We start from the raw sequence: 12817 nt of genomic DNA, 5'->3' as shown, positions 1-12817 counted from the left end.
GGTCAGACCTCCTTATCACCTCCTTGACAGAGATGTTCAAGGCTGTGTTTAAGGTTATAGCCTGGAAGAGGGCATGGCAACCCACTCCTGTATTCTTGCCTGGAGAATCCATGGACAGAGGAGTCAGGTGGGCTACAGTCCATGGGGTTGCAAAGAGTCGGACACAACTGAACGACTTTCCATTTCACTTTAAGTTCATAGAGGGTATTGATGTTAGAGTCTGGTGTAAGACAACTTCATTAGAGGAAGTGTGGTGGACAGACTTTTGGTGTTTCCCACAGTCCCCACCTCCTGGTGTTCATGTCTTATATCATCCTCACCCCTGAGTGTGGGCTAATTGTATGGCTTGCTTCTAACAGACATTGTACGGCAAAAAGTGATGGGGTCTTGCTCTTCTGATTGTGTTATGTTACATAGTTTAATTCAATAAAATGGACTCTGTCTTGCTAGCAGACTCACTCTAGAGTCTTGGTCTCCTCACTGAATTTGAAGAAACAGCCTGAGTCCTACAGGTTACACAAGGCAATGAATTCTGCCAACATCCTGACTGAACGTGGAAGTGGACCCTTGCCCAGTCCACCTCAAGAAGAGAACCCAGTTCCAATCAGCCCCTTGATTATAGCCTTTTCAAGAACCCAACTCAGATGTTCCCCAACTCCTGACTCAAAGAAACTGTGAGATAATCAATGTGCATTATTTTAAGTTCCTATGTCTGTGGTGTTTTGTTGCACAGAATAAAAACTAACACAGCATGGAAGAAAGGCAGCACAGAGCCACACACTGTGGACACACAATAGGAATGTGTGGAATAAATTAAAACGATGCTCCAGGAATTCTATGGTGGTTCAGTGGTTAGGACTTCAAGTTTTCACTGTCGAGGGTGCAGGTTCGTTCCCTGATCAGGAAACTAAGACCCTGCAAGCCTATGTCCAAAAAAGCCAAACAAACAATGATACTGAAGACAACTTCATCTACAGAAACCTTTACTTTCCATGTCCACCCAAAGATCACATGTATATTCTGTCCTCATTGATTTGTTTAGTCACTGACTTATTCAGTAACTGCTCTGGATTAGACTACATGCTGGAGATTAGAACAGGAGTGAGGAGTAGAGCTTCAGTTTAGGAGGGAGAGACCACTTTTTGTGAAGAATATTGTGAGCCAGGGGCTACCAGTAGAAGTATGATCAAGACCACGGTGAAGATGTGCTGAGTGTGAGCGATGTGTGTGTGACTCAGCATACACATATAACTGCTTGTTTTCTCTGCAGTGAATGCTAAACAATTTGGTATGCATACCAGAATGCCACCGTTCTGGTATGACTGTTGAAATGTTTACTTGACTCCCTTTCATTCTGTATTATCAGCTCTGATGACAGCGAAGTCTCTGTCGTTTCTACATTGAAGGTCAGTCCAGAGAATTGTTGTCTGGAAAACAGATACTCAAGAAACAATTCTTGAATGAATATTTATGATAGAAACTTTATCCCTAAGTTTCCCCTCTCCCCCCAGTCAAGATGCTGATTTCTAGAAGAATAATATAAACTTCTGGTAAGTAGCTACTTCAGTCCAGGACAGGGCATGCAAAAACTAATTCCTTTGTGTATCTATGGAAATTCCAAGGTTTCTATGATTACAGCAAAGAAGATAAAGGTGATGAATAAAAATAACATCCTATTCTTTTTTTTTATAATCATGAATTTTCTTTCTTTCCTACTTCAACATATCTATAATCAGTTGGAGATGAACTTTCGCAACACGTCCTGTTGTACTGCAGTCATTGACATCAAGGGCCTAACTAGATTTTTTTTGCATTCCGATAGGAATTTAGAAATCAGTGAGTTATAACTTTATTAGAGTGAGATAATTCTTAGAAAGAGGAAAAAACGAACATCTGCTCAAATGGTATTTTGACCCAACATGACTCTTACTATTTAACTGTCCCAAACGATTCATCTTATTAGCTTAAATTCGTGATTGCATTTTAAACAGCTGACAAGGGAGGGAATACAAATTTGTCTTTGCACTGTAAAAATTACTTTCTATTACTTTATTCACTGGAGAGACTGTGGCAATCAACAAACTAAAGAGTACTATCCCATAGGAAGGATTGTAATGAGTTTAATGTTGCTTATTTTTAAAAATAAAAGCAAATAATGACTGTGTCCATGTTGTTAAAATCTTCATTCACTGATTTAATGTAAGTAAAGGGGAATATTGAAGGAAGAAATGGCTGTCATTTGAAAACTAGAGCTGATTTTTCAAACTCTAGTTTGAAAATGGAAAAATGTTTGACTTCTTGACTAAAAAATAAGTCTAACTAGTCTAACTGCACAATTCAAAATGAATGGTGACTATGCAGTCCTGTGTCCTTTACAACTAGAGAGAAAAAAAAACTCTAAAAATGAGAAAAATGAGCTAAGTATTCTACATATTTAGGAAACAACAAAAAGTCAAGTCTGTGAATTTTAAAAAGTCTACAAGCAAGATAAAACAAAACCCCATTTATGTTTCACTTAGAATTTAGGCAGAAATAAGATTTATGGTGTTTAAAAAAATAAGCTAGACATTGCTGGCAGGAAAAATTAAAGACAGAACTCATTCTATGTTAGCAGAGAGAGAAATGAATACTTTCATTCAGAATACAGTTCCCTTTCCATGGATTAAACTCTCCTTCCTGGTTTTAACCTCCCTGAGCTCTCAAGAAGCCTTTATCATTACCCCAAATCATCTTCTCACTGAAATACTCGTCATTCTCATACACTTAGCATCGAGTTTTGGGCTCCTCTGTCATCCGTTGGTTCTGTATGTGTCCATCTCACTTGTGCAGCCAGACAGCGCAGATCTCTGAAGGCAGGTGGCCATGCCTCACCCTGTACCACGCCCTCCTCAAGGCAACAACTGTGCTGAACATCAGGCGCGTGGAGAGAGGCTAAGAGCCTTGCATATCCTTCATGTGATGCCTCACCTACATATTAGCCAAGTTATTTTCTGAACTGGAGTTCCATTAGCTGTAAAATAGGGACAATCACACCATCAACCTCTTGGATTTGTGGCAGATGGAAGGAAATAATTCACAAGTACTTAGCAGAGCGCTTGGTACCCAGAAGCCCACAGTCACGACAGCCTATCACCACAGCTGCTCCATCCACAGTTACTGGCCACCACAGATAATTTGGAATCTTTGACCCAGTCCAGAGACAAAATGTTGTTGTGAAATTAGTAAGTCACATATATTTTTAAATTCTTTATTTTATATTGTAATATAGCCAGGTAACAAAGTTATGATCATTTCAGGTGGACAGCAAAGGGACTTAGCTATACGTGTATATGTGTCCATTTTCCCTCAAACTCCCCTCCATCCAGGCTGCCACATAACATTGAGCAGAGTTCCCTGTGCTGCACAGTAGAACCTTGTTGGTTATCCATTTTAAATATAGCACTGTGTACATGTCGATCCCAAACTCCCTAACTATCCCTCCCCGCATTTCTATTTTCCTGGCAACCTATAAGTTCACTCTCTGAGTCTGTTTCTGTTTTATAGACAAGTTCATTTAAATCATTGCTTTTTAGATTCCATGTATAAGGGATGGCATACAATATTTTTCCTCTGTCTGACTTATTTCACTCAGAATGACAATCTCTAGGTCCATACATATTGCTGAGAGTGGCATTATTTCATTTTTTAATGGCTGAGTAATATTCTATTGTGTATATGTACCATATCTTATTTATCCATTCCTTTGTTAATGGACATTTAGGTTGCTTCCATGTCTTGGCCATTGAAAACAGTGCCACAATGAACATTAGGGTGCATGATCCTTTGGGACCATGTTTTTCTCTGGGTATATGCCCAGGAGTGGGATTGCAGGGTCATATAGCTTTATTTTTACTTTTCTAAGGAACCTCCATACTGTTCGCCATAGTGACTATACCAAATTACACTCCTACCAACAGTGTAGGAGGGTTCCCTTCTCTCCACACCCTCTTCAGCATTTATTGTTTGTGGATTTTTTGATGATGGCCATTTAGACTGGTGTGAGGTGATATCTCATTGTAGTTTTGATTTGCATTTCTCTAATAGAGTATCTTTTCATGGGCCTTTCGGCCATCTGTATGTGGAAGTCACGTATTTTATATCTGCCCCTTTAAGCAGATGATCTTTTCTTGACTGGGGAATCTACTGTATTTTCTTAATTTTTATTAATGCCTTGGAACTCAAGATGTGTCTTCCAATCTAATCCTCTAAGTAGCTTAAAGATGTTTTGTTATCTTTGATTCTATCAAATACATCATGCATTTTACAGATTCTTTGAAGGCAGAGATTTAGAAATAGAATTAGAGTACTCAGAAGCCTCCATTTCTTTTTCTATGTTGCTCGTCATGCTTTTAACTCTGCCCTGGGAGTCCCAGCTTCAGAGTGCACTATTATCCTCTAAATGCCGCAGACAAAGGGACACTGCTTATTTCACCATGTACATGATTTTTTTAACCCATTTGAAACCACTTCAAATGGAAATCAATTCACATTGATATCTAGTACTCGGAAGGCAGAAAGCTCTGGTAATTAGAGCTCTCTCACAGTTAAACCTATTTGGTCCCTACTGTCTTGAAAAGCCCTAAAGAGGTTGGTATATGTCCTGGTTTTTCCAAAACATGTATGAGTTTTGCCTGTTGTCCCAGCATAATTATTAACACCAACTCCTTTCATTCTCAGGAGTACCCTGATTGGATGATAAATTATATGATTACCCAACATGAAGGCCAACAAATGTCTGAAATTTATGGCTTTAATTTCTTCTATTTTAATTTTGTCTTTGTTATCTGTAAACCTGGGCTTTTATGCAATCAATCATCCGTGTGGCTCAGGCAGCGGTCATTCCTTCAGATTTTGCTGAACACTGGTTATACGGTGAGAAGCATACCACACATGGCCGTGTCACTGAGTTTACAATTTAGTAGAACAAACAGATATTGGGTGACTATATAGTGAAAACATCACAATGCCTCAGGAGAGGTACAAGATGCGATTACCTTTAAAACATAACACTTGGGGACACAAGGTAGGACACATCAGCAGTTGAAATACATCTGGATTGTTTTTGATCCCAAGAGGATGCCATCTTACTTTAACCCTGTATTCATAATGTCCTTGTGTCCACCTTCCATTAATATGCCATGGTGAGGAGATAGTTCAGTACAAAGAGGCCCTCTGAAGACAGGCTCTAAGTAATAATAATGGTGAGTCTGTAAAAGGCAAGAAGCGGAAACTTAATCCTTGATTTCTTATTTAAGTGACAAAACCATGACAGCAAAAGCAAATAAGGGAGAGAAAGACAGAACAAAGCTGCTTGGTATGGTTAAGTTTCTTGAGGGTGAAAATTGTGTCACATATTTGGTTTTGTTTTTCTCCTGAATTCTTCTCAGAACATGGTTCTAAGCACATGGCAAAAAGGCTCAGAGTATCTTGTGATGACTGAGAAAATGAAACTCAAAGAAGGCAAAGAACTCAGATTCAAACAGGAGGGAGACAGTGAAAAGGTGCCCCTGTGGGGACTTCCCGTGGTCCCTGACTCCTGCCAGAGATCTGCCATGTCAGCACCCAAAACAGACTGTGGGTTGGCAATATAGGGGAGGATGAGTGAGCATGAAGACTCTGAGAGGGATTCTATGCCTACAAATATGAAAAGTTTCTCCTAGGAAGGAACTGGGTGATGGCTACCAAAAAGCCAGTGTGGGAGAAAGATCTCTTGTCAACAGGATTCCCAGTTATTGAGAAAAACACCAGGTGTGTAAATTTTACTTCAGAGATCGTACATGATTAATCGGTCTGCTTTCCATTTATCCACTGCCTGAAGAGCACATTTTCAATACAAATGGGCCCTTCCAAAGATAGAAAATTAAATAATAATTATGTTAAGTGCCAAGACCAAAAAGAAAAAAAAGGATTGGTCTATGGTACTTTCACAGAGAGTCTATAAATTATGACGCTACATCTTTAATCAAGGATCTGTACTAGTTCTAACAAACTCTAGATGTTAACTCATGGTGGGAAAATAGTCTATCTGGCCAAATGTTTAATAAATGAGACATAAAAACTCAGCAGATTCTTCAAGGATTCGAGATGACAGTGGCAGAGTCACATGTGTTGATTGTTCACTTAATGATGTTTAATGTATTATGGTATATATTTCATATATGTAATAAATACAGATTAGTATAGCAGACAGAGCTCTGATGTTAGGATCAGAGAGATCTAGGTTTGAATCTGGCAACGTTGTTTGTCAGGATTTCTCCTTGGTGAATCTATGAGCCACATTTTTCTCATCTGAAGAATGGGAGTACTGTAATGAAAAGTGGAGTCCTCTAAGTTTTGAGAATAGAATAGGATAATATATGAAAGTACCTTGCAGTGCCTGGCATATGGAAACCCAGGTAAACAGTAGCTGCTTTGATGGTGATTAGGTTCAAAATTCTTAAAAAGAACCTAGATGATAATTTAATGTCTCCAAATCACAAAATCTCAGATTTAATACTGGTCTAACTACAACTGCTCTGCTCATTTATCATTTATTATAGAGATCAAGTGAGATACTATACAGGAAATTGCCATCAAAACTACCAACTCCTTTATAAATATCAAGTATTATCCTTTTCTCTCTATTGTCTGTTTGGGTTTATAGCTACTTGTGTTATTTGTTTGTCTTTGACACAAATGCCCCAGGTGAAAGAGATACATTGCTTTTGCTGACTTGTCTGCAGCACACCCACACCAGGGACTCACTATAGGGTGGATGATAGAAGTTATGACTCAAATTTTCTCTCCAAAGAATTTTCTTCCTACCCATTCTATGTCTTTCTCTTTATGCACTTTCTTCATTTAATATTTATTAAGCCCCAATATGTCATTTTTCCTTCTCTTTGTCTAGGCTTAGTTATAAACAGCACCAATACTCATTAACTCTGGTCTTGTTGTTTACTAATGGTGACCTTGGGGAAATTAAGTTCAATGTACTCAGTATTACTTTTATTCGAAAACTGGGGACATCTACCTCCAGTATTGCTATACGAATTAAGTAAGAGTTAGATGTCACGTTCCATCAGGACCTGTTGAATGCAGCAAGTTGCACATCCGCTCCTATGCATTCAGCCCAAGGCTGCCCCTTGGACTTGACTGACCTGTGAATGATGCGCTGGCTCTGCAGGTAGTCCAAGGCCATGGCCAGCTCACAGATGAAGAGCTTCACGGTGTCTTCCTGGAAGCGGACATTCTGCTGCAGGTGGTAACGCAGGTCCCCGCCCAGCAGAAGGTCCACCACCATGAACATGTCTTCCTCATCTTGGAAGGAATACCTGGAAAGGAATTAGAAATGCAAGTGGGTTAAATACATTTACACACTGAAGAGGCCTAGAGGCAAAGGACATCTTATAGACCTGAGCCAAGCTTTCCTGAGCTAAGAATCCAGGCTATGGGAGTACTGGTCTATTACTTGTTCTAGGTCCTCAGTTTCTGCATGTGTCAAATGCAAATAATAAGAAGATCTTCCACATTTGATTATAGTAAAGACTAACTATGATGTGTGTAACAGTTTTTTTTTTTTGGTGGTGGTATGGCTTCCCTGGTGGCTCAGAAGGTAAAGAATCTGCCTGCAATGCTGGAGACCTGGGTTCAATCCCTGGGTTGGGAAGATCCCCTGGAGAAGGGAACGGCTACCCACTCCAGTATTCTTGCCTGGAGAATTCTGTGGACAGAGGAGCCTGGTGGGCTACAATCTATGATCACAAAGAGTCAGACACGAATGAACAACTAACACTTTACTTTTAACTAAAGACTAAATATGATGAGTGTAACATTAAAAAAAAATTATGTTTAATTGCAGGATAATTGCTTTACAATGTTGTGTTAGTTTCTGCAGTACAACAACACAAATCAGCCATAAATATAAATATATCCCCTCCCTCTTAAACCTTCTTCCCACTCTGCCCTTCTAGGTTGTCACAGAGCATTGAGCTGAGCTCCCTGTGTTATACAGCACCTTCCTACTAGCTGTTTTATTAATACATTTGGTAATATATATGTTTCAATGCTACAATGAGTATAATATTTAATGTTATTCCTGGCATACAATAAATACCCATTAACCGTAAGTCTACAGAGCTATAAAGCTCAGAAAATGAAGAAAACCCCATTTATTCACCTGTTATTAACAATCATATCTTGAACACATTGCTACAGAAGGTCCATAAAACACGAGTCATGAGGCCTCCTTGAACCATCTCATGCTTATTTTTCCACATTAACAACTTCATTACTTAACATTATAACAAATCATAAACCACACTCATGATAAGAAAAAAGATATAAAGAGAGCCATTAAGAAGTAAGTGTACAGAAAAGGGAAGTAAGTCACTCAGTCCTGGGGATGAGCAGTGACAGGAAAGCTTCTCAACACAGGAGACACCGGAGTTAAATTTTGAAGGATGGTGACAATAATAAGTACAAAATAAAGCCAACATGGCTGTTGTTTCCATTAGATGGCTTCTCTGGGGCAGGCAGAGAAGGCAATGGCACCCTACTCAAGTACTCTTGCCTGGAAAATCCCATGGATGGAGGAGCCTGGTAGGCTGAAGTCCATGGGGTCGCTAACAGTCGGACATGACTGAGTGACTTCACTTTCACTTTTCGCTTTTATGAATTGAGAAGGAAATGGCAACCCACTCCAGTGTTCTTGCCTGGAGAATCCCAGGGACGGGGGAGCCTGGTGGGCTGCTGTCTATGGGGTCGCACAAAGTTGGACACGACTGAAGCGACTTAGCAGCAGCAGCAGCGGGGGCAGGCTCTAAAAGCACTCTACACATGATGTGTCATTGACTCCACAATGCTGCTCTTATGCTCCCATTTTACAGAGGAGGAAATCAAGGCCCAGAGAAGTTTAAGTAATTTACATGAGATAAAACACCCAATAGGTGGTAGCAGTGAAGGGGTTTCTAGGTCCAAAAATAAGATTTGAAAGAGGAGAACAGCCTGGATTAAGCAGGGACATGGGACAGAACACAGCGCGAGGAGGGAAAGGAGAAGAGTGTGGGTTTGTTGGAACGATGTGTGATGGGGAAGCTGGAGAAGAAGGCAGAGAGCAGATCCCGACAGGAGCTTGTTCACGAGTCTGTGCATTCTGGAGAGACACTGGAGAGGGTTAAGCAAGACACATGATCAGACTTGAAGGAGCAAGAGCTGGAGGGATGGGAAGAGGAAATGAGACACAGGTGAGCAGGATTGGCCTCTGCTTGTTTGCAAAGAACCTCCTGTACCAATGCATTCCAACTGCTCTGATTTGTTTTGTTTTCCTCAAAGCACAGACATGATTTCTAGTCACAAAAAGCCCTCTGTATCAACACTATTGTGACATGTTTCTTTTGACATCATGTCACAGAGATCACATTTTAAAGTTTTATTTGAATCACAGAATTAAGAGACTGCAAAGCAGTGCCCAGGGATGCAAACCAATGCCGAGGGACAAATTCTTTGCTTAGGAAACAAATGTAGACTATCAATGATGGAAGAAGTGTACTGAGTACATTTTCTTCTTTAGAATGATCATTGTGCTACAGGAAGAGGAGACTTTCAAACAAAAGAAAAATGAGCAATTCAATGAAGCATTAATCTAAGGGAGTAACATTCTAATGAAAACTAGGTTCTCAGAGTTCACTTGTTAAACAAATAAAATCTGTATACCACTGAAGACTGGGGTGGGGAGGGATTAAGATAGAAGCACAGGAAGTGCTTGGTAACAATGTGAGAAGTGTAGGAAGTGTTATTCTTCAGCTTCATGCAAGGACTGGCTGGGTATCTCTGCCACAAGTTTAATGGGCACCAGGATAGGTGCCTGGACCTGGGAGATTTGGTTCACAATCCTCCCAGCTGCACCACTACACGTTATATCTATTGTGTTTTACAGGTTTTCAGGAAGTAAGGATGTGCTAATTATATGCAATCCTGCCTGAGACCTATTTGCACCTTAGGCTATCCTCGGCTAATAGAAACAATGATGGCTCATGGCATGTGAGCAGGGTCTTACTGGGATAGCTGGCAAATGAGGTAGGTGAGGACTGGATACCAAAAGGAGAGAGAAGAGAGCGCTAACCACGAGCATCACTGGATGCCCCTGAAAACAACCTAGGCAGAGTGGGGTCACATACTGGTTGTGTTCAGCTCCCTGCTGGAGGCAGGATGGAGGTCCCCAAACTGGTCAGAGACCAGAAAACTCCTCTCCCATTACTTCATTTAACTTTAAGTGGGGGACAAAGGTCTTATTAAATTCACCCTGAGGGAACAAACATTTTTTACTGTAACTTGGGCGAAGCTATTTTTATCCAAAAATAAGGACTGATAAAGGTGCCGACTGTGGCAAGTTCACAACAGTGTTGGATCAAGCAGGGGACGATTAATCAAAGAAAGAAGCAGCCCAGGTGAGAAGCACCATGCTTCCCTTGCTCAGCAAGATTTTAAATTTATTTAATCATGGAGCCAGGTGTGGCTGTTAAAAATCCTCTTTCCCCTTTCACACATCAGATCTGAGGCCTTCTATCATAGATCCTATACTCTCAGAGGGAGAGAAGATAAGTATTTTATTTCCAGAACTATATTCAGTAAAATATGTGAGCATAATGCAGTTTGGTAATAACTAGGATATGAAGGTTCATATCATAATCTGATTTTTTTTTGCGGCATAAAAGAGTAAGAGCTTCCCTGTACCTTGGCCATTTATTCCATAGTCTCAGAGATGCATTTTTCATTACTTTTAAAATAATGCTGTATCATGGCTTATTTATTTCTCAGTTGACAGCTCCAAAATTAGCAAGTCTGGTCCCCATGCATGTGAAATGCATTGTAAAGTCTGCTCGCTAAGAGAGGAGATAAGTGACAAAAGACTACCACCCTACCCCACCCAACCCCACCATATTGCGGTAGACTACCCACAGCTCTCTGTATCATGTTGAAATTCTCCAGTCCATTCTACACACCATGGTTATCTTTTTACAAGGTGAGTTTTATGTTCTCCAGCCTCAGGAATCCCCTTCATCTCTTTCCATGGTCTGCAGGACCCTATGTGATCTGGCCCTGTTTACTTCCCCAGACTTATCTTGAAGATCTTTTCCTTCCATTCCTCAACTAGTAGTTCATGCCCCTCTAGCCTTAGGAGACTGTGCTGTGGTGTGGCCTTGCCTGGCCTTGTGGTGTGGTCTCAACCCAAGGGACACTTCTCACAGAGACATTTCTAATACTCCATATGAAATCAGGTCTCCTATTATACACAATGCCATATTCTTGTGCACACAACTTTTCATAATTTGAAAGTATTTCCCTTCATTCTTTTGGATTAACTGCTTTCATTTCCACTATGCCATCAACCAAATCAGTCACTCACCTGCTTGGAACTGGAGCTTTGGAAAGAACTATGGAGTTGGCCAAAAAGTTCATTCAGGTTTTTCCATAAGCTGTCATGACAAACCTGAATACCCTTTTTGGCCAACTCAATAAAATATTTTCCAATGGAATGTTTTTTAAATTGTGAGTCATAATCCATTAATGGTTGTGAAGTCAGTTTGGTTGGTTTTAACAAGCACTTAAAAAAAAATAAAATAGACTGAATAACATAAATGCTATTAACATGTAAGACTATAAAGATTGTTTGTGCATATAATGTGTGTCTCTCTGAGTATATCTCCTGGGTTGTGATGAAAAATATTTCTTCCTGTGGGTGACAGAGAAAAAACCCTAAAAACTATGCTATTAGGGGAACCTGCTGTTTGTTCCAGAGCTATGGTGTCAAATCTGCATTGAGAGTTTAGCTGAGCAAGGGACAGTTCTGATGTCTCCATCTAGCAAAGCATGGGAAATGCAGGACAAATATCAGTTATTACTTTTAAAAGTTCTCAGCTTTGTAGAAAAAGATACTGATTCATCAAAGATGGAATCCATTTAGAAACACACAGATAGAAAATACAAATGGAAAATGCATAGGCTTTAGGCAGGCCTAGGTTTAAATATCAAATGTGACTTTAGAGCAAGTTCCTTAAAGGAAACTGAAACTCAGAGAGGATATTTGTATATAAAAAGCAAATTAGATATAACATTTGTAAAGTAATTAGCACAAAGTGTGGCACATAGCATGCTGGTAAGGAACTTGGCTCTGGGGTTAGACTGCTTGTGCTCAAATCCCCTTTTAAGGGGAGTTCTGCCTTTTAAGGTTTTTAAAACTGGATGCAGCAAGTTATATAAGTCGTCAGCATGTCCATCTATACCGGTACATACTTCACAGGGCTGTTGGTAAGAGTAAGTGCAGGAAATACACATAAATTGCTTAAAACAGTACCTGGAAGTACTTTGAAGGTAGATATTATAATTACCTTCGTTTTTCCACCTATGAATGTAAGATAGCTCTGGTATTAAGCAGATTAACTTATTTTATGCAGTTTCCTATTATTTTACATAAAATGATTATATGAAGATATTTATTGACTGGTTTATAGCTGATTTACAATATTGTGTTAGTTTCAGGTCTACAGCAAAGATTTTCAGTTATATATATATATATGTAGTCAAAATCACTCAGTTGTGTCTGACTCTTTTCGACCCCATGGACTATATAGCTGGTCAGGCTCCTCTGTGCATGGAATTTTCCAGGTCAGAATACTGGAATGGGTAGGCGTTCCCTTCTCCAGGGATCTTCCCAACCCAGGGGTTGAACCCAGGTCTCCCACATTGCAGGCAGATTTTTTACTGCCTGAGTCACCAGGGAAGCCCATATATATAGATA

The 12817-nt window shown here is 39.9% G+C and overlaps 1 protein-coding gene across 1 annotated transcript in view; it reads right to left on the bottom strand.

The window, feature by feature from the left end:
• STK32A (serine/threonine kinase 32A) overlaps nucleotides 1-12817 on the bottom strand; it is a 137553-nt gene that overhangs the window by 60683 nt on the left and 64053 nt on the right. The window contains exon 5 of the mRNA XM_086412236.1: nucleotides 7179-7352. Coding sequence (XP_086268362.1) covers nucleotides 7179-7352 — 174 coding nt within the window. The remainder of the gene's footprint in view (nucleotides 1-7178; nucleotides 7353-12817) is intronic.

The sequence above is a fragment of the Bos grunniens genome, chromosome 7, assembly GCF_055505025.1.
Source record: "Bos grunniens cultivar Pamir isolate PY7600 chromosome 7, Bosgru_T2T1.0, whole genome shotgun sequence".
NCBI lineage: Eukaryota > Metazoa > Chordata > Mammalia > Artiodactyla > Bovidae > Bos > Bos grunniens.
Note: the sequence above shows the minus strand (reverse complement) of the source record. Positions and strands in the feature narration are given on the sequence as shown.